At 39.2% G+C, this 23,144-nt stretch overlaps 1 protein-coding gene across 2 annotated transcripts; it reads left to right on the top strand.

The window, feature by feature from the left end:
- The first annotated feature begins 160 nt into the window (after window positions 1-160).
- On the top strand, window positions 161-23,098 carry LOC113039894 (protein crumbs homolog 1-like). 2 transcript variants are annotated; one of them, XM_026198049.1, is made up of 13 exons: window positions 161-569; window positions 4,254-4,850; window positions 6,008-6,203; window positions 6,353-6,492; window positions 6,685-6,867; window positions 8,734-9,663; window positions 9,929-10,482; window positions 10,972-11,137; window positions 11,403-12,321; window positions 13,657-13,701; window positions 15,044-15,166; window positions 15,375-15,501; window positions 17,796-19,010. In XM_026198049.1, exons 1-13 carry the CDS (start codon window positions 485-487, stop codon window positions 17,799-17,801), a joined length of 4,071 nt encoding a protein of 1,356 aa, XP_026053834.1. In that variant the 5' UTR covers window positions 161-484; the 3' UTR covers window positions 17,802-19,010. The 2 variants fall into 2 exon arrangements, with proteins under 2 accessions (XP_026053834.1, XP_026053833.1); XM_026198048.1 differs by lacking the exon at window positions 17,796-19,010 and adding an exon at window positions 22,322-23,098 and having other exon boundaries at window positions 162-569.
- Window positions 23,099-23,144: the final 46 nt, after the last annotated feature.

The raw sequence follows: 23,144 nt of genomic DNA, 5'->3' as shown, positions 1-23,144 counted from the left end.
GTGTGGAGAATTATTACGAAATGACAAATTTACCAGTGCACAAGGTTCATGGCAAAAGATCTTGTTGTTTAAACTCTATCCAGAATACAAAAATCCTGGCAGATGGTATATTTTGCTTTAAATAAGAGCTTTTGGAGTGAAGTCATTGGACTGGAGTGGATGGAAGCCCGTGATTGCATGAAGGTGAAAAGTACTGCGTAGCTGCAATTTGTCTGCTGTTCCTTATTAATATCCAATGTTATCATCCACTGCTAATTATTATTCAGACAGCATGCTTGATGGCCCCTCTCTCTTCAAGTCTTCACCAATCCCCAGTGGCCTCTTTGTATTGAGGATACAGAGAGTTGCGCCTCATTGGTGGGCATGTGAATGAGAGCATGCTAAGACTCAGAGAGCCACAGACAGACTGTAGACACTCTGGAGGATGCTTGAGTAACACGCCGTGATCATGCCAGCTTGCCCACTATCAAAATGACATCCAAGTATGGATATGGATCTTACTGTTTTGGGTTCAGTGTGGCTCAGATTAGTTGCATGTGTCTTGTTTCTTCTTCTACAGTGGACAGAAAGTAAGTAGCCCCAACCTGTTGCTTTATGCAGTCATGACGTAATTGGTAGTCCACTTGTTGGATAGTGTACTAATATCAAAGAGCACAGATTTAGACATAGGCCTACTATATTGTTATTTTTTTGTTGTTTAAGTAGTATTCATTTTGACCTGCAACTTGTACACAGTGTTCATTCAGGTGATTTGATTTAAAATGTAAGAAATTATCTGATAGGGCTTCGAATCGCCTTCGCATGAGTGTGGTCAGGGGTATCGTTCGTAACCCTGAACGCATTAGCCGCAGTGGCACTCAAGAACATAAAAGGCTTAGCATCAAAGACACTTAAAAACAGAACTGTGCTTTTCATTTTCTAGACACTAGGCACATTTAAAAGGATTGGGGTCTGCTTTCATCACAGGCAAAAATGGCATTTAAATGTGTGCATCTTTACCATAGTCTAGAATTTGATGCAGTAGAATTGTAGAGTGCTGTTTATATGAACCTATGGTTTGACGTCCTCATGTTTTGGAGATGAATGTGGGGTCATGCTGATCACTGGTCTAGACTTCCTATAAGCTAATCTTACTGAAATCCCCCAAAACTGAAAATTTTGGTCCCAACTGGTGAACAAGTTAAAATATAGAGATTTGATCTGAAAGTAAAAGTTCTGCTGTGCATGTTAACATGCTCAGACGCCATTGACTACATGGCTTTTGATACTTTTTGATGCAATAAACCAACATATCAGTAAATATCTTTAAGCATTTCTTTTCTATGACCCCTGAATGTGAACAATAGGCAATCCTGATAACAACATTGCCAAATTGTGTTCATGATTGCTTGCATGATTAGCCTTTGTCTCAATGCAGAGTCTGTAATAAAAAGACATTGCAGACTGCAGGGTTTGAATGGGGTTTCTAGACACCCCTTAAATGACTGACTTATGTCTATGGCCGGTAACCATAGCAACCTCTTCTAAAGGAAAGCTGGAAGTGTGGAATGGGTTGCTATGGGGACAGAATGTGATGCTTTGTTGAGACTCCAAAGTTTGCAAACGCCCTGCACTGTGGGCTCCGTGAATAGGGCAGTCACAGAGGTTAAGACATTTTTTGGATAGATAAGAGGCCATTGTTTTCTCTGGCATTTCCGAGAATGACCGGCTGAATTCAGGAAGGAGGCTTTTATATATGTGCTTTATCTAAAGCAGCAGACCTTGCGGTGTGTAGGCGTGTGACCAGTCAGGTGTAGGCTATGCATTAAGTGAGGGGCCATTTACACGATAACATTTTCAGCCAAAAATGGGGAACTTTTTATGCGTTTTGAAAGTTCAGTTTCACATCAGCGTTGTTTTGAAAATGGGTTTCAAAGTGCACGTTTTTGAAAACGGCACCAATATGGAATTCTTTGAAAATGGTGATGTCATACGTGTGCACAGTATGTGTTAGGTATGTAGACGTGCACAGTACGTGTCGATTTTAAAGGCAAGTGTGAACAAACATACAGTACACAACAATGGCAGTTTTGTAGTTTTGTTGACACAGTATATCACAATATGGAAGAAAAGATCTGTTGCAACTTCAATTAACTATGCTGCAATTCCAAAAGATAAACCGAATTCACCCAAAAATGAAGATTCTGCTATTAATTACTCACCCTCATGTTGTTCAAAACACGTAAGACCTTTTGTTCATCTTCAAAACACAAATTAAAATATTTTTTATTAAATCCAAGAGCTTTCTGACCCTCCATAGACAGAAACGCAACTGACACATTCAAGGCCCAGAAAGGACATTGTCAAAATAGTCCATGTGACACCAGTTGAACCTTAATTTTAGGAAGCTATGAGAATATTTTTTCTATGCAGAGAAAAAAAAAAGACTTTATTCAACAATTTCTTATCTTCCATGTTTTATTTAGCACACTCCGGATAATTTCGAAACTTGTTTGAAAATGCTGTAAAATTGTGTATATTGAATGTACGCTAAAATAATTCCAACATTTCCTCATAGTCAATGACAAGATTCAGTTTTCTTCTACAGTAGGTTCAGTGTGAATGCAATGATTTAGGGAATAAAACTGTCAAATATCTTCCTCAAGTGTCACCATGACAGAATGGCCATCACACTATTTTCAGATGGGTTGAGCACAATACAAGCCTAAGGCTCCATTACCTGATGTTTGATTGGCTCTGAAGTCGAGCTGACTCATCAGATGATTCATTTAATGTTTATTGGTCTTTTGTTCCAATGCTTGTTGACAGTGTCAGTTTGGAGGACATTATACAAAGACAAAGCAAAACACAAAATATGCAACTACGGTCCTGAAATCTTCTTGTTAAGTGTCATGGTTTAAAGGGTAGCACCTCGATCAAAAACAACCATTTAAAGACAGGAATGGATTCATATAATAATAAATTACCTTTGTTGTTGCTCTATGTGAAAGCAGTAGCTTACTTGTTAACTGTTAGCTAATTTGAGAGAATGCTATGCTTAGAAAATAAATATGTGTTGAAGCATAAAAACATCTGTGAGACATGAACTGATACAGGCAATATTGGACTACAGTTAATTTGAGTGTAAGTTTTTGCCTGTGTTTTGCTAATTGACCATGTGACGGTTAGCCAGCATGCTACACAACATGATATCCCCACTTTTGGCCTTCTATGTCAGTATGTACAACTCTTTATCAAATTAACTGATAACAATAAATAAATATACTCTATTATATTTCGCTAGCAAACAACTGCAGGGGAATATTAAAGGGGATGTGTGCAATTTCTGTGCCTGCAGAAATGCGTTTACGTTAAGCATAACAATCTACATATTATTACCCTATAGCAAAGATACTATAGCAAACCCGAAAAGGTTTTTTTCTTTTTTTTTTGGGTCACAAAATGTAATTATCTTATTGCACCTGGTGTCACAAAATGTTAGTATATTATCACCTAGCTGCTTAAACTGAACAGTACATACAGTATTCCTGCGTCAGGCAATAAATATTATACAGCATATCTGACCTGCTTGATTGCTTGTTAAATCGCAAAATGTATTATTGGCCAGCTCTAATCTGCTAAAGGCAGGAAGATATTACGTTATAAACATGATTTGTACAATATTGTACCGTATTTGCCCCTACAAGGGTGCACATTAGTCCATAAATGGTATATAATAGATCCTTTTGAAAGGGTACTACCCCAACGACAGCTTTTGTACCTTTAATTGTCATCATATTATTTAAATTATTGTCAAATCAATAAACCTATTGATTTGTAGTGCATAAATATGGTTATTAAGTTTCAGAAATCTCACACAATCACAGAAAATAGCTTGATTCCACATTGCAAAATAAGGTACTTGTGGCGGCAAACTTTTAAGGGGAAAGAAAGGAAGTGCGCAAATTTAACACTGTTAGCATTAGGTTGATGATACAAGGGGCAATTTTTTGCAGTATTGCTGGGTTATTGTTGGAGTCAACGGGCAACCAGATGAGACACATAGGGCCCATGAGAGATTTAAAGTATCCATATAGAAATGTGTTACCCATTTTCAGTGGGAAAGTGCCCAAGCAACATTGTAACAAAAGTTACCCCGTGTATCATTAGCCTTAGCACGTTTCTGTTTGTCCCAAGTACATTAGGGAGGCAGGGAAAACATTCAACACATGTATAAGTGTCTTATTTTGTTTTTTTTTCGTAACTCTTTGTAGATTTAACACTTCCCAAGACCTCAACGCTCTGCCTGGACGAGCCTTGCCAAAACAGGGCAGAGTGCAGGGAAGCCCCATCTGACTTCCTGTGCCAGTGTATGTCGCCTGCGCCAGTCCTGCCCAGCACGCGTTGTGATTCTTCCAGTGCGCTCTGCCAACTGTCCATCTGCCAGGACAATGCGACGTGTCAGCCCACCGGTGCCCACCCGGGGGAACTAGTTTGCCAGTGTGAACCCAGCTTGTTGGGGCAGGAATGTCATAGCAGTGCCCAGCTTTGCGCTCAGGGGCTGTGTGGGGACACACCCCAATGTCTGGCAGTGCAAGACGGGAGCCCGGGGTACGCATGCATCTGTCAAGAGGGTTACACTGGGAGTTCTTGCGAGAAAAAGGTGAACCACTGCTCCCCCAACCCCTGCCGCAACCGTGCCATCTGCCGCAGCAGAAGGGACGGTCCCACCTGCTTCTGCGTGCCGGGATTCCAGGGTAAACGCTGCGAGATCGAGGTGAATGAATGCGTGTCGGGGCCCTGCAGGAACGGAGCCACCTGTCTGGACAAGATCGGGCACTTCATCTGTCTCTGCAGGCCTGGATACACGGGTAAGTGAAGGGAGGGAGGGAGGGTCAGATGCACTGTGAGACTGACATGTGGGATGTCTCGAGTAGTGCCAAATGCAGCCACTGCCATCTTGTAGCTGAATCATGGTATTGCAGCCTGAAATGCAAACCCTGGAATACATCCTAAAGTTTTTTCTTTGAAGATCTCTTTTAATATAACTTATTAAAGAAGCTATCAAGTTTAAACTTGTTTAAACCCTAAATATATACACTTTTCTTTGATGATATAATGAGTAAGGGAGAATGGGGTTAGTTTGCTACCCTTGTGCATATTTCTTAGGGTGGGTTTATTGTTTAAGCCAATTTCTGGTTAGACACCTACCTTAAAGGTTATACTACAATCATGCTAATAAGCTTTTTCATCTTGATATATATATTTTTTTTCAGGATTAAAAAAGTACTGTTTATTGCACACATGTAGTGTCGTCCCAATGTAAACTTGATATTTACTAACATTTATTTGAGAATGTTGTAATTAAATAGGTTTACAATACTGTGTAATATTAAAGAAACAGTTCACCCCAAAAATGAAAAATCTTTCTTCATTTACACATCCTCGTGTCATTCCGAACCTGTATGAATATTTTCTTCTGCCGAACACAAAAGAAGATATTTTGAAGAATGTGGGTAAACAGACAGGTGATGGTAGCCATTGACTTCCATTACTTCCATTCCAATATTATGGAAGTCAGTGGTACTTACCTCTAGGGTTTGGTTAAGTTTAATTACTTGTAATTATGCATAATTTACTGTTATCACAAAATAACAGTAAATTGTTAATTATACAAAAATGTATAAAAAAAAAATAGGACTGTGACTCGGACTATAGACCTAGGACTTTGAACTTTTAATTGAACTTTTGACAACTTCCTTGTGTGACAACAAGCCCCAGTCTCTTAGAACTGACATGATGTGAAAATTCACACTTCAGATCTGATTGCAAAACATTTTTGATCAAGTGAAGGAAAAGCTGTGGGCAGCATATCAATAACCCTAAAGACTGACTGGGAGCTTCCAGTTACAGTCTGTTTGATCCAGGATGAGGCCTGTCCAGATGGCATGTGTAATAAGCCATGCAGAGATCTCGACAAAAAGCGGATTGGCATCTTTGCACTCAACACCAGTCTCTGATGTTCCAGGCAGCAGCTGTGAGGTTCAGATTGATGAGTGTCAATCACAGCCCTGTCTCCACGCCGGCAGTTGCCATGACCACATCAATGGCTTCTCGTGTACCTGCCTGGCGGGCTTCCAGGGGGAGCGCTGTGAAACCAACATCGATGAATGCAGTGCCCAGCCATGCCAAAATGGGGCTCTGTGTGTAGATGAAATAAACAGGTACAATACATTACAATACATCCACATGAGGGCACAACATGTTTTCTACATCTATTCCAAAATCAATCAAAAATAATAATAATTCACTCAAAACCAGTATACCCGAAATGAAATAACATATGCATATTTATTTTGGAATAATCTTTTAGCTACAGCTGTGACTGCTCACAAACTAACTACACTGGTGTTCACTGTGAGATCCCGCCTCCTCCCTGCTGGTCTCAACCCTGCCTCAACGGCGCCCTCTGTGAGGATGAAAATGGGAACTACACCTGCAGTTGCTGGCCAGGTGACTCACATGGGGCTCATTTGTGTGAACTGGAATATATTCAAATCAATAGACTGAATTTAGAATGAAGTATGGCGATCTACAATGTAGATGTAATATTTATTGGTGTATTTTAGAAATCAAGGCTTTAAATGATTTAGGCAAATTAGGACACTAAACTTCCTTAGGTTGTCACGCTTGTCTGTGTACCAGGGTTTGAGGGTCGTAACTGTGAGACCGACGTTGGTGAGTGTGATAGCAGTCCCTGTGTGAATGAAGGCACTTGCATTGAGCTCTCTTGGAAGACACTTTATGGCACTGAGCCCTTGTTTCCTACTCGATACAACCCCAGGCATGCTTCCGGCTTCATCTGCAAGTGTGCACCAGGATTTTCAGGTATCCGCCCCATTAAAGGGGTCATATGATGTTGCTAAAAAGAACATTATTATGTGTATTTGGTGTAATTAAATGTGTTTATGCTGTTGATGGTTCAAAAAAGGAATTATATTCCACATTCTGTACAGTATTGTTGCTCCTCTATGCCCCGCCTTTCTGAAACAAATAGATTTTTACAAAGCTCATCGTTCTGAAAAGCGAGGTGTGCTCTGATTGGCCAGCTATCCAGTGCATTGTGTTTGGCTGAATGCCTCAAGCGTGTGACCGAAATGTTATGCCCCTTACCATACTGTGATGCCATAGTATCTCCACGACATGGCAGCGGCAACAACAATACTACAGCGAGAATCAAAGTTACACCTTTTTTCTTTGTGTAAACATTGGACAGTGTTAAGGAAATCTTCGCACACAGTGAGGTAGACGTGGGGGTGTGGTTAAACAAGGTGTTTTAGGAGGTCGTGGATGAGTCTTCACTTTTAGAAAGAATATCTCTTGGGGTTTGAGACTTTAGTCTTTGCAATTTTAGGGATCTTATCCATGCACGAACATCTTGTTACACTCATAAGAGAAAGGAAAACTTGAAAACGTATCATATGAGCCCTTTAAATTAAAAGATCAAGACAAATTTCAGTTTTTTTCAGAGGTTTGTGTCAGTGCAACTCATGTATCTCAGGACATTTTCTTATACAACTGTTTTTGTTGTAAATAAAGGTGGGGTAAAAAAAAAAAAAAAAATCCAGGACTGCCTTAAATCAATAACCGATGGAAAACTGAGTCAGAATCTGTTTTTAATGCCTGGTTAAATTCTTGGCAAAATGTTGCCTATAATGAGCATGTAATAAACATCATCAGGATGTTGCAACTGTAAATCAGAATGGTCTTGGGATTCTGTCCTGTTTGCATAATCAAAACCAAATCATCCATTATACAAATTATTTCAACACAAATTCACTATACCGGTTCCTAGAGTAAACAACTAAAAATATAACTGCAAAATGACATTTAATTTTTAGATTATACAAAAGTGTCTGTCTCTCTGAATGTCAGGTTACCAACTCGGGACAAGACTCAGAGGCAGAGGCTATAATTGAGATTTACCATTGTAAGATGCTCAGGTTGAATTAAGCTAATCCCCCGGGAGCTGGCGTTGATGGGGGCCTAGTGTTGCAGTCCACAGTTTTTCTTGAAGGAAGGAATGTACATAGATGGCTGTCTGTTAGGACGTCTAATGCCATGGAAGTTGTAGTTTGGATTTGGAGTTTTCTGTTGCCCATTTCAGGTAAATTTACACTTTTTTAGGATTTCACTTTGGTTGTATTATTATTCTCAGTGTGAATTCAGTGGTGAAATAAGATGTGTTGGGGGGTGGGGGGGGGGTTATTAGGCTAGTGAAAAGTCTTACAATGAGCTAGCAATGACTTTAGGTCATAAGTGTAACAGTTTTTTCTGTTCAAGTTTTCCATGTGATGCATTATACGCAGCTCCTTAATGTTTTATCCAGGCATTTTAAACTCATACAGTGACTAAATTCTCATTCAATTACATTTTAGTAGCACTTTCTGTGAGAATAAGAAAACTGGGTTGGCAGGCACACTGGAATAAAGTAGTTATGCAACCAGCTTCAGATATTTGTTGTCCTGAGGGATTATTGACTAAAACATGCCCATGTTGTCGCTGGCATGAGCCACTCTTTAGTTACAGACACAGAATTGGCACAAATGCAGCAAACAGTTTTAAGGACAAAATCTCATAAAAACTATAAGACCTTGTTTTATAATTGCAGCGAGGAAAGTTCATTCTTGGGTATCTTTGTTAAACATTTATTTTGTAAGGAACTTAATTCCACTCTGGGCTCTCCTCTTTCAGGTACCCTGTGCGAGCAAAATACCACTGCTTGTGCCACCAATCCGTGTCATAATGGAGCCATATGCGAGGACTTCCTGGTCAGCTACAAGTGCATCTGCCCGTCTGGAAGCCAAGATGGAATTCTCTATGGTGGCCGCAACTGTAGTGAGCCCCTGGTGGGTTGCGAGGGTCACGAGTGCCAGAACGGGGCAGCCTGCATGCCTTTCCTGAGCGAAGGTGTACATGGCTACAGTTGCATCTGTCAGCCTGGCTACATCGGCCCTTACTGCCAGACGCCCACAGTATTCTCCTTCGAGAAAAATGGAGGATTCCTGCACCTGCAGACCCCGCAGCTGGGTGCAGAAACATACTTTAATATCACGCTAAGTTTTCGCACGGTGCTGAAGAACACATTGCTCTTTCAGAGGGGCAGCGAAGGGGTCACCCTCAGCCTGGAGGTACAGGAGACACACCTGCTTCTTGATCTTAGGAGTGACCCTCAGCCAAACGCAACCAGCTGGACTCTGACACTGCCTCAGGATGTATCTGATGGCGAATGGCACTCTGTAGAGGCTGTGCTTGGAGTAGGCACCCTGCTGCTACAACTACTGGAGCCATGCCAGGATGGAGATAACTGTAGTGTAACAGCCCAAGTAGAGACTGGTGCCCTTGAGCTGGAGTCAGCCCTGCAAAGCACCTTTGTTGGAAGATCAACTGAGGGAGGGGGCTCTGGCTCATTCATAGGCTGCATGAGGGACTTGTTTGTGGACTCACAGCTGATGGTACCAGAGGACTGGTTGAGCAGCTCAGTGGTGGATGTCAAGCAAGGCTGCAGCCATCATGACCGATGCCTTTCTGGTCCATGCGAGAACCTTGGAGAGTGTGTTAACCTTTGGCTAGGTTACGAGTGCTTATGTCTGCGACCATATGTAGGTCAAAACTGTGCTGAGGGTAAGAGTACCAATGAACTGACCTTGCATATAACATGACAACACTGGAAATATCAACTGTGGTGTTGTGAATGGGCTGTCTATTTTAGCACAATAGAGATACGCCTAGATGCTTCTACTGTAGACAAGTCGATAGCCTTGCAATAAATATAGGATATACCTTGGGAGATGCTTTGTGTTTCCTCTAAGGGTCCAAGTTGCAATAGTAAAACTGGAATAGTTCTAGAAACCCTTTAAGAGTTGTATGTCTTCTCTTTCTCATACAGAGTACGTTACTGCTAGATTTGGCCAGGAAGACTCCGCAAGCTATGCCGTCTTCACCATCACTGACCAACTGGAATCAGATAAGCTCTATCTGTCCATGTTCTTGCGTACACGGAAGGAGTCTGGTCTTTTGGTGCTGCTTGCCAACAACACCACTGAGTACTTAAAGATGTGGCTGGAAAAGGGAAAACTCATGGTGCAAGTCAACAACTTGAAGACTTTAATGGGTAAAAGTGAGGTTAATAATGGTGAGATCCATTTTGTCGGCGTCACCATTAGGGATGGTATGATGACTCTACAGGAGTCAGATCATGAATTCACAGCAACAGATGTTCAACCGGTTTCCCTTCAGCTTGAGGATGTGATCTATGTTGGAGGACTGCTTGATGGGCGTGATACATCTGCTTTTGGTGGTTATTTTAAAGGGTGCATACAAGACTTGCAGCTCAATGAGAGGAAGCTAGAATTTTTCCCACTTGATGCTTCTGTGATGTCATACAGACCTGAACACATGGTTGACGTTACCCCCGGCTGCACCAGTGATGACTCTTGCTCTGTAAGTTACACCAGATCTGGCAGATATTTGTACAAAACCTTGTTATCTCAATTGGCCTAGATTGAAGTTTACATCTGTGACTTTGGTCATGTTAATCATGAAACTAATGACAAACTGGGCAGATTCAAATTCTTTTTTTTTATGCAATTTGATTCACTAATCCAATAAATGTGTTATCAGTTAAAACTTTTCCTGAGTATTCAAACACTTTATAATTGATCATGTATAAATTGGTGTGTTGACTAGAAATATCATCATTTGATAGTATTTTTGAACATATGGTTTCTTGAAATAGGATTGAATTTGATTAGCTGCTTGACAGTAGTTTTAACGGTGGGGAAAAGCTTTCCAAGATACAAGCTGTTTTAATTCCATCTTACTACTTCTAAATATTTTCTTATTGTTAATACAATATATATTTTATAAAAATTCAGTGGATCATTTATTTGACAGTTTTGGATTTATAATTTTTTTGTCTTACCATTCCAGAAAAATCCTTGCCAGAATGGTGGAATGTGTTTCCCTCTATGGGATGACTTCACATGCAACTGCCCTCCCAGCACAGAAGGGCAGCACTGTGAGGAGGTGAGATGGTGCGATTTTGCCCCCTGCCCACCACAAGCAACATGCCGGACCCTCAACCAGGGCTATGAATGTGAGTATTTTTGCACATCTGAAATCAGAAGTCACCGTAGTCAAAAATCATTCAGTTCTGGTTTGAATATGAAGTCAAAATTAATGGATTGCATAATATAAAATTAAGTCTTTTGGATTAATTAACTTCCAGATTTAAGTTGTATACTAGGCTCAGGAAAGAGACTTGTTAAGAGCATTTAGCAGACTTTAACTAAGATTGTTTTACGAATGAGTCTTAATCCCTGAGGTTTAACATAAACTATGTTTGCTTTTATCTTATCTAGGCATTTCAAATGTGACTTTTCAAGACAATACCACACTTGTATACAATGGGAATGGTTTGATCTCCCGTCACCTGACCAGCATTGTTTTCAGTATCCGAACACGTAAACACAATGCAGCAGTGTTACATGCGGAGAGTGGGTCTGACTTTGTTACAGTATCCATTCAAGATGGCTTTCTGGTCCTAGAGCTTCTTAGTGGACCTTCTTCTTCATCATCTTTGTCGCTGGTAACACTACGTAGCCCAAGACCAATGGCTGATGGAGAGTGGCATCCAGTAGAGCTGTTAATGGCTAGTCCTTGGGCTAACAACTCCCAGTGGATCATGGTCACTCTTGATGACAAGGATGAACCTACTATATCTGACACCATGACCGGAAATCTAGACTTCCTCAGAGAAGGAGTTGATATCCTTCTGGGAGGACTTGGCCCAGAGTCTGACTTGAATCTGATTGGTTGTCTGAGTACTGTTGAGATTGGTGGTATTGTGCTCCCGTATTATGGTCCTGCCGAGGTTAGATTCCCACGTGCACAGGAAGAGAAGTTCAATAAGGTAGTGGAGGAACCTGTCCAAACTGGCTGTGTTGGTGAGGTGGTGTGTGAACCCAACCCCTGCCTGCATGGAGGAATCTGTGATGACCGCTTCAACCTTTTCCAATGCTTCTGTCTACCTGGCTGGGGCGGTGATCGCTGCGAACTGAATACAAACACCTGTGCCTCCAACCCCTGTCAACACGGATACTGCAGTGTGCAGGACCTTTCTTACATCTGCACATGTGAGAGTGGCTACACCGGCACCAACTGTGAGGTGAAGGAGGATGTTTGTGCCAGTCACAAGTGTGCTAATGGTGGGACCTGCTTGCGTGGCCTCAACAGCTATTCCTGCCTCTGTCCCGACAGGTTTACGGGGCCGTATTGCAAGTGAGTCTATTCTAATTTGTGTCATGGAGTTGACTTGTTATTGGTCATACTTAGGATTTGTTTTAAGGGATTTGTGCAAACCTCTAAATAAGAGTACCTTAAATCTACTCAAGTCCTAATCAAAGTAGCCCTCCTTTGATTAGGGCTTGAGCAGATTTAAGGAACCCTAATTTGGAGGTTTCGAACTAAACTCTGCAAGACAGTGGGCCTCCGGGACTGAAGTTGCCCAGCCCTGCTCCACAGAGTGGTGGCCCTCCAGTGTCAGATTTGTGGAATTCTGTCCTAAGTAATAAACATTGGCTTGTAACTTGTTCCATCGTTACCCTGTTGTGATAGAAACGTAAGTGATCCCTCAAAGTTTGCAGTTGCTTGTCCAAGCACTTGGACTTGGTGGGTGGGTGATTAAACAGGTGAAATAGTTCTTAGGTTTACCCTAAAAGAGGAAACCTAGGCATATCTAGGGACTTAAATAGCTTTGAGAAATGAAGGTTGTCTCTTCTGCCTAGTAAACTACCACCAAAACCACCATAGCATTGTGGTGGTGAATCTTGTCAAGAAAGCACTGCTTTCTTCAATGTAAGAATCTAGTTAACGGAGTTGGTTTATGAGTTACCGTCTAACTTTAGCAGATTTTGTGGAGGCTGTGTGCATCCCAAAACCTGATTTAATGCTTCAACACCAAGGCAATTCACAGACACGTCTGCAAGGAATAGCGTTTGTCCCTTCTGCAAAACATTGAACCAAGTCAAAAAGAGATTTGCCTTAGATATGAAATCAACCTAATGTTAAAAAGCCATAACTCAAGAAGCTACTCCACTTTTCAAAGGAAAGAGAATGCGAAACAGAACGTTAGACTTTGTACATAGAAACGGGCCACAAACCTCATACAATGATTCCCATCAAAATAAGAAAGCAACTTGAATGAATCAAGACCCCTAAGAGACTGATTTGTTATAAAGGTAATGCAAATCATATAATTGCTTTTATGGTGTTGTTTATGCTAGCGTGACTGCCGAGACGTGCCTGTTGCCATACGTGTCATTTGAAAGCAGTAATGGTAATAATAGTCTCTGCTGAGAGTGCCCATCCTCCAGTAGTTGCGTTAGGCCTTCAGGGTGGCATCTAAGGCAAGTCTGCAGCCATTTATCTCATAAACATGTTTTGTTGCCAGACTGCTTCATAGCACTCCTTTGAAACTGCCTTGCAGGCAGCCGGGAGACATAATAGATCTATCTTTTCCCCACTGCAGAGTTAGAGAGATCTTTGGTGTAAAGTTTCTGTTTAAAAAAAAAGAGACTGACGCTTGCTGTTTGTTTGTCTCTTTCCTCACAACAGCACTCAGATTGAAGAGGCTCCGTGGTACGTAGTTGTCAGGAGCGTGTAAGTGCCGTTTTACTGTCGACTTGTTTTTAGATTTATCCTCTTTTTTATATATCCTTCATTTATTTGTTCTCCCCTTCCAGCCTTGTACTTCCTTTTTTACTATCGACCACCCTTTTCTTGCCATCCTTGCTTTCCTCATTTCCTTCCTTCATTCACTTTTTTTTCTTCCTTTCTCCTTCCTACTTTAATTTCCTTTTGATCTTTCTTTTCTTCTTTCTTGCCTTGCCTTTCTTCCCTCCTTACCACTTCTTTCCTGTTATCCCTTGTTTCTTGTCTCTTTCCTTTTTACCTTCCCTACATCTTTTCTTTCTTCCTGCTGTATTCTCTATATCTTCTTCCTTTTGCATTACTTCCTCATTTTTTTCTATCTGTATTCCTTCATTCTTGCATTTCTCTTTTTCCTTCTTTTTTTGACTTTGCCCTTCCTTCCACCCTCTTCCCTTCCTTTCTCCTTCCTATTCTTCTCTTTCTCTCATTTATTTTTTTTCCTTCTTTCTATTCTTTCTATGCATAATTTCCTTTTCAGTTCCTTTTTATCCTGTTTCTTTTTTCTCCATTAACATCCTTTACTTTCTCTCAATATCTTTCTCTTTCCTTTTTCTTCTTTCTTTCTTTCTTTCTTTCTTTCTTTCTTTCTTTCTTTCTTTCTTTCTACCTTGCTGTCATTTACTTTCTATCCATACATTTCTTTCTCTTTCCTTTCTTTCTTTTTTCTTTCTTTCTTTCTTTCTTCTGTCTTGCTATCTTTTATGTTCTCTCCATATTTTTTTCTTTTCTCTTTCTTCCTACTTCCTTTATTATTCTCCCTTGCTATCCTTTGCTTTTTCTCCATATCTCTTTCTTTCCCTTTTCTTTCTTCCTACTTCCTTCCTTCTCCATCAATTTCTTTCATTCCTCCTTGCTATCTTCTATTTTCTATCCATATCTTTTGTTCCCTTTCTTCCTTTCTACTTCCTTCATTCCTTTCTTTCTATCTTTCTTTTATTATTATTTCTTTTCCAACATAGTCTCTGTAAAGTAAAAGAAAACCACAATACAAACTCTTTATTTGTCATATCATATCTTGGTCCATGCAGAATAACAATAGCAGATTCTTCATATTAGCTGTATGTTAATCCCCATATAAGGCGTCGGTTTATTGAATTCTCTTTGTCTTGAGGTCAGAGGTCCATTCACATGCTAATGTCATTATTCTAATAGTGGGCTAATCCTCTTTTATGCGGGACAAAGCAGCGGGGGGTTGTAGGTAGTAGCCCCTTACATGGCTCTCAAGAGGAGAGCATGGATTCTTCATCATCTGTTATGTTTCTTTCTTTCCCATCATCCTCCCCATCCCCAGACCGCCCAAGCTCCCGGTGTCCATCTGTGGTGATGAACAGCAGAACTACACATGTTTCAATGGGGGGAACTGTTCTGACACCAACATGATGTGTGACTGCCTCCCTGGGTTTTCGGGTCACTGGTGATTATTCCTTCTTTATTCTTATTCTTTCTTTGTTCCCAAGTTCTCATATGCTAATTAATTTTCAGGGGTGTATTTATGCCATACTATTAACCAGTTTTAGAATGCGTGGAATTTTCATATTTAGAACCAAATTTTAACCACAACAGTAGCCGTAATATTTAAGTTATGAATAATAAGGTTTTTTCACTATACATTTATCACTTAGGTGTGAACTAGATCTTGATGAATGTAGATCCAACCCTTGCTTGAATGGTGGCTACTGCCAGAACATGGTCAACAAGTTCCAGTGTGTCTGTGAAATGACCTTCGCCGGCGAGACCTGCGAAGTCGACGTAAGCGACATTTACTTTTACATGGCTGGTTTGTTTTGGCAAAACCTCCTCCAATTTCTCTCCTACCTCATTCTTCGCTCATACAATGAACCAGAGGTGGACTGGGGTGACAATGAGTAAACAGGTCTTTGGTGGAGGCTAGGAAACGGGCTAGTGTGATTGCTTTCTACAGAGGTTTATTAAGCTGGAATGAAATACTGACTCGAAGTGCCTTGAATACGTTTGCCCCCTTCCGTTTTTGTTTTGTTTTGTTTTGTTTTTTTGCATATTTCTCACACTTAAAATACTCAAATAAATTTGTTTGATATTACACTGATAATGCAAGTATTGTTAATACAAAATGCAGTTTTTAAATGATGATTTCTTTAATTAAAGAAAAAAAGCTTTCCAAACCTGCCTGGCCCTATGTGATAAAGTAATTGACCCATAAATCTAATAACTAGTTGTGGCCTTTGCGGCAACAACTGCATTCAAGCTTTTGTGAAAACTGGCAATGAGTCTTTCACATCGCTGTGCAGAAGTTTTGGCCCACTCTTCTTTGCAGAATTGTTTAAATTCAGCCACATTGTAGGGTTTTTCGAGCAAGAAAGGACTGTTTAAGGTCATGCCACAGCATCTCAATCGGATGTCCAAACTTTGACTTGGCCACTCAAGAAACTTAATTCTGTTTTTCTTGAGCCATTCAGAGGTGGACTTGCTGGTGTGTTTGGGATCATTGTCCTGCTGCAGAACTCAAGTGTGCTTCAGCTTGAGGTCACAAACTGACGGCTGGACATTCACCTTCAGGATTTTCTGATAGAGCGCAGAATTCATGTTTTCATCAGTTATAGCAAGTCGTCCAGGTCCTGAAGCTGCAAATCAGACCCAGACCATCACACAACCACCACCATGTTTGACTGTTGCTATGATGGTCTTTTTATGAAATGCTGTGTTGGTTTTATGCCACATGTAATGGGACACACACCGTACAAAAAGTCTGAATATTTTTTGGGCAAATTTGAAATGAGCCTTTGTGGTGTTTTTGTTCAGCAGTGGCTTCTGCCTTGAAACTCTCCTATGGATGCTGTTTTTGCGCAGTCTCTTTTCTTACTGTTGAATCATGAACTCTGACCTTATTTGAGGCAAGTGAGGTCTGCAGTTCTTTAGATGTTGTTCTGGGTTCTTTCATGACCTCCTGGATGAGTCGTCGTTGCGCTCATGGTGTAGTTTTGGTAGGCCGGCCACTCCTGGGAAGGTTCACCACTGTTCCAAGTTTTCTCTGTTTGTGTATAACGGCTCTGAACGTGGTTCGCTGGAGTCCCAAAGCCTTAGAACTGGCTTCCTAACCCTTTCCAGACTGATACATGGCAACTATTTTGTTTCTCATCTGTCCTTGAATTTCTTTAGATTGCAGTATGATCTGAATCTTTTAACTGTGACAAATATGCAAAACAAAAACAAAAAAACGGAAGGGGGCAAAAACCTTTTCACTGCACTGACATTTGAAATTAATAGTTATTTAAATGTAATTCAAGTATTTATCAATGAAGTGAATGTATTTGTAAATATGAATGTGTAGAATGTGAATGAACCACAGACAATAGTCTTTGTTGGTTTGGGAAAACCATTGGCAAGGGCTCCAGATGAAATGATGATGTATTTAGATGAAATGTCAGTGAAACCGCTTAGTGCCTTAAGATGATATGGTCTTCATAAATCCAGAAGTTATTTTTTACTGTACTTTAATGCTATCCAATCAGAATCATAGACGAATTTTCAGGGGAAATTATTTTGAGACTACTTTGTATACTTTTTAAATTGAGCATTACATAGAGTTTATACATTTAAACTCATATCACATGAGTTATACTTCTAATAATGATTATGAAATCAGGATTGGGATTAAATCGGAATGACTTTACTGAAATTATTGAATTGTATTTTAATACAACCAAATGTTGTGTATTAGTTCAGCATTTTTGCAAATAATTTGATTACTTTTAAATTCCATAATTCATAATTCCAATTTGGTAACATCCTTGGAAATAAAGTGTTCTTCCAACACATAAAACCAAAGTTTTTTTTATTATACACAGTATATATATATATATATATATATATATATATATATATATATATATATATATATATATATATATATATATATATATATATATATATTTCCAACCCAACCCAAAAATGACTTCTAGCACAGAATAGATTTAGTTTATTTCTGTTTAGGGAAGAATAACATTTAATGTTTCATCTGTCATTTCTGTGTCATTTCATGTCATGACTGTCCTTTCCATTTTCAGAACTGATATATATTCACCAATAACAAAGAACTGATCAACTCATTGTGCATCTTAAAAAATGAACTACTCTTCTGTAATTGTTTCTATATATTTTAAACCATCAATGTCACGATAGTTTAAAGTGTTCATCTGTCTGTTAATGTCTGTTAGTGTACATCGTGTCTCTCACATTCTGTCTTTAGATGACTGTGTTCCAATAAAACATTTCTCTCCATCCCATCCATCATCAGTCTGTTGTTTGGTTTTGTTTAGCTGTCTCTCTTCTGTCATTACACACCCAGAGACTGTGGCACATCATGGAGGTTTTGAAGAATGTTGCCACAGATTTTGAGAGACAGAGCCACTGAACTAGGGGCGGCAGACACATCAGAGACACAACAGCACTGTAAAACCCATGGCAGGTGTGTTGAGTCAGCAACTTGTGTGTAATCCTGACACCACAGGATGTTGAGACCACGCAGAAGTATGTACTGTGCAAGTTTGAAACAAGTTGGAGAGGTTTTTTTCCAAATGCAGCTTACAGTATTTCAGTTGCTGTGACAGCTCTACTCAAGAGTTAAGGGTACACTGGATACACTGTTGATTGCAGGGGAATCACATCGATTTGGTTTATAGTTCACACTACATGCATTAGATGCTACTAAAACTATTTCAGTTCTTTAATCGCTTGGTTTCTTTTAGCCTTATTGTTTGACAAAATTATTATACATAATACTCTTACTTGATTGGTTTAGCCAATGCTTGTCTTAATTCAGGCTCTAAAAAGCAGCTACTTTTACTCAAAAAAGGGATTGAAATGCATTTAAAATCTTTTCCAGATCTTTTTCTTGGCAAATATTTTTATAAACGGAATGATATGTGACTTAGTTGAATATATGACATCAGAACGCTAAACATTATTGTGACTGAATGGGTAGAAAAGCCCCGATCAGTTTAATCTCCTCAAGATGTCCTTATATTCATCTTGCGAGCAGTGCGCAAGTTAAAGATAGCCCCATTTCAGTCTTTTAATCCTGTCTAACAGGATAGAGGAGGATGAGAGGATCTTATCGCAAGCTAAGACACGTAACAGTGTCGCTCTCTGAGCTTTGGGGTTTTCTTAAGGACCTCTTAAGACTTCTGTGGCTTTAGTTCATGTCTGCTAGTTTAGAAGCTATGTATGTTAGGGGTGGGCGATATGACCAAAATCCTAACTCACGATATGAGAATTTTTATTTCACGGCATATTCATATATATATATATATATATATATATATATATATATATATATATATATATATATATAATTTGTATTACAATTAATATTAATTAATATAAGATGAAAAATACTTCTAATAATGATTATAACATCAGGTTTGGGATTCGTTTGGAATGATTTGAAGGAATTTACTGAATTATTATGAAATATTGCAAATTCCATTCCATATTTCAAAAGTCTAATGCGGTAACTAATTGAGAGCATCCAGGGAAATAAAGTGTTCTTTCAACACAAAAAACTATATAAAAGTTTATTATATAGCACAAATTTTGTTTTAAAAAGCATTATCATTAATTTCTTGAAAGCACACAACCCAAAAATGACTTTTAGCATAGAATAGATTTAGTTTAGATTTCTTTTTAAGGAAGAATGAGATTTCATGTATCATTTCATTGCAATTTAATTGCATTATTTTCCTTTCCATTTTCCTTTCCAATATTGATAAACTCATTTTGTATCTAAAGAAGAAGAAGAAAGAATCTTCTGTAAGGTAGCCTTAAATTAACCATTTGCGCGAACTGATTCACTGAATTGATGCTCGGATGTAAATCTGAATGTGCAAAGTTACAAAAATAGAGAAAATTGACATGAAACTTCTTCGAGTTCATTAAAATCGAATGAAAAATCTGAACTGACACATTATCACTATAAATATGTTTAATTCAAGAATTTACAAGCATTTTCTGAGTTAAAATTGTTTAAAAATAAATCCAACACCATTTTTACCCAGTGTACATAAAGTTATAGTGCCGCTACTCCACAACATACCTATTTAGATGGATAGATAGGTTCCTGTAGTGTTGTATCTGATATATCAGGTGTTAGCAAAGGTATATAAAAAGAGGGTATTAGCTGCTAACTGGTTCACAAGGATAACTTTATCTAGGTTATTTTCAAACCATCGAAAAAAAATATTTCATACAGTTCTATTACTAATGCAATACATTTAAAAAAAACTTAAAAATAGATCATTTATGCAGAGGCAAGGCGACAGGGAAGCAAGCGCAGCTCTTGAGGGCTAGTGTTTTTGACTGCTGAAGCAGAAATGTGTCTCAGTGTGAGGAATCTGTGGGTCTGTGGTTCTGCTCCACGTCTGCAGAGAAAGTTTGTGTCTTCAGAGTGACAGAATAGTGCTTGGCCAGCAGAAAGGCACAGCGGTGTTCTGCGTGAAATGCAACTCAGCAGTGCATCGCTGCAGGTCTGAGAAACGAGGGGGAAATATATCGGGAGAAGCTTATCGCAGTGACAGGGTCGTTTGTCTGCTGGAAAGTCTGGCTGTCTCTCTCTTTCCCGCTTTCTCTCACACATATAAAACATCGCCTTCAGAGCAGGTGATGAGCTCAGCTCAGAGTTTCTGTGGCCATGAGCTTCTTGCCTGTCTCTCTTGCTTCAACAGATGGAGCCGATTGTTGGGTTGGATGATCTAATTTGGTCCTGAAGAATTGTCCATCTCCTCTACAGCATAAAGTGTGCTAGAAGCAGCATTTGGCGGTGTATACTGATTCTTGAATCTTGGCACTATACAATTATTTTTATAGCACAACTATGATGTACTAAAATAAAACAGTTTACATATTTATAAAAAAAATAAATCACTATTATTGATATAACTCATTTGATTTCTTCCGAAGGTCACATTGTTAAGCCAGAAGTCGGCGACGGGTAAATGTTTAAATTATGAATGGTTTGGTCAAACGATTTGTTCAAAATCATTGATTCAGTCAGAAACAAAACAAGTGACTCATTGAAGGTAGTCAAGAGATTTGTTCAAAAGTGTTTGATTCAGAAACAAAATAATATTAGTGATTCACTGAATCACTCCTTTGACTGCTTAGTGCAATATTCAGGCACATAATAATAGCGTCAATGACTTATTCAGTCAACTGATCTGTTCAAAAACACTGACTGATTCAGGAACGAAACAAAAAGTGAGTCATGGAATCATTCATTCAACCGAATCGCTTAAAATGCTTTTTTCGGTAACAAAACAAGCGAGTCTCTAATTTAGTGAATTATTCAGTCTACTGATTTATTTTTTTTTTTAATCAGGATTTAATCGGGAGCTAAATGTACGAGTCATTAAACAGATTCTTTCAAAACACTGACATGTAAACAAAGTATGAGTATGAGCCACTGAATAATTCAGGCAACAGATTTGATTAATAATAGTGACTAATTCAGGAACCAAACAATGTCAGTGAGTCATTGAATCACTTATTCAACTGCTTTGTTCAATACTCAGGCTACGTCCACACAAAGCCAGAGCTTTCTCTACCCAATCTTTTTTTTTTTTTTTTTTCTCGTCTCAAGAAATATCTAAGTCCACACGAAACTGACACAAAACAATGTAGTATACATGCCAGACCAGCATGTGGTGCTGTAATTGTGCCACAGAGATACACTAAAAACAGAGAAGAAGACTTGGACTATGCGCATAAACTTTGCGAGCATTATACAAACGAACAATACATTTATTAATCGGTGGTGATGTTAGTTAATAAAAAGACAATCGTTCAGTGTATGTTCATGTTTTTGTTGCTGCTACGTGACGTAGCGGTGTCTGACGAGGGGCGAGACGTGGGCTGATGACATCACAGTTTCAGAAAAAATACGGATTCGCTGTTTCACATGAAAACGCAAATTTCTGATTTTTCCACTAGGGGACCCGGTTTAAAAAAAATATTGGTTCACTCTCCCAAAACGTCAGATCCGTGTGGACGAAATGCCTATACAATATAAAATATATGCATCTACAGCGAAACGCGTCTCCGAGTGGACAGGATCTCAGACACATTCAAGAACAAAACAGACTAATGAGTCATTGAATCATCCAATCTACTGATTTGTTCAAAAACAGATTTAGAACATGAAATTGGTGTATTTAAAATGTGTCTTTGATCTCTTGCGTAGGCTTACAAGTAGAATGTTTTGTTAGTGAAAGACTTAATCTAAGCATCAAGTCTGACTGTGGTGAAAATGTCAAGAGAGGTGGCACATGAAGGGGGCAGGATTAGGATGCTAGGAGCAGATGCCTGTGCCAATCAGTCTAAAGAGAGTAACTCACCTTATGAAACACTTTCCAGCCGCTGACATAGACTGAGCCAAGAGAATCTCAATGTGTGTATATGGAACATATTATACAACTTTATTATTTTGGCACGTATCAAATTTAAGTGTATAAATTACAATACCATACATGCCTGCTCTTTTTTTTATTTAAAATATGACTGTTATTGCTGACTCCACCCCCGTCTTCCTTTCCTCCAGCTGAGTGCAGAGAATGTGTCGTCTGACCTGTTGCTGTCCATCAGTTTGGTGTCTGTGGCTCTGTTGTTGGTTCTTTTTGGTGTGGCCACAGCTTTGGTCATCACGCTGAACCGACGGGCCACAAGAGGCACTTACAGCCCCAGTCGCCAGGAGAAGGAAGGTTCAAGGGTGGAGATGTGGAACATCGTGCAGCCTCCACCAATGGAGAGACTCATCTGAGCCAATCAACCAACAATTAGCCAATCACGTTGTTCGTGGCTTCTTGGTTTTACGAAACGATGGGAAAAGACATTTTCATTCATTGATCATGTGGCAGCTATGGTCAGCTAGATAATAGTATTATTAATGATCATTTTGGTTGGACAATCGCCCATTTATAACAATGTGATGAACACCTATTATTGGTATATACACCTTAGAAGAGCTTTAGGATTCATTGATTGGTAAATTTTGAACCCTTCTTAAAAACAGGTGCGTCAAGACAATGCTGCTCAACAATCACAGCTAATCAGAAGATATTTAGAGTTCAGGCATATGTGATTTCAGTGGTTTCATCTGGTTTTACTGTGCGCCATGTGTTAAAGTTTTTCCTAAGTGTGTAAAAGTCTCAGGATTGTTTTTCTTCGAATGTTGTCACTTTAGTTCTGTTATAATAATAAAAAATAAAATTAAAAAGTTTTTTTTTTCATCAACACAATGATCTGATAATTTGATGCAGTTGTTCGTTCTGTAAAGAAAATTGATTTGTGTTGATATTAAAAATAATAGTTTTATTGATCTCCTGTTTACCTATCTATTTTACAAGAGATCTGGTTTAGGGATT

The sequence above is a fragment of the Carassius auratus genome, chromosome 22 (genome assembly GCF_003368295.1).
Source record: "Carassius auratus strain Wakin chromosome 22, ASM336829v1, whole genome shotgun sequence".
In the NCBI taxonomy this organism is placed as follows: Eukaryota; Metazoa; Chordata; class Actinopteri; order Cypriniformes; family Cyprinidae; genus Carassius; species Carassius auratus.
Note: the sequence above shows the minus strand (reverse complement) of the source record. Positions and strands in the feature narration are given on the sequence as shown.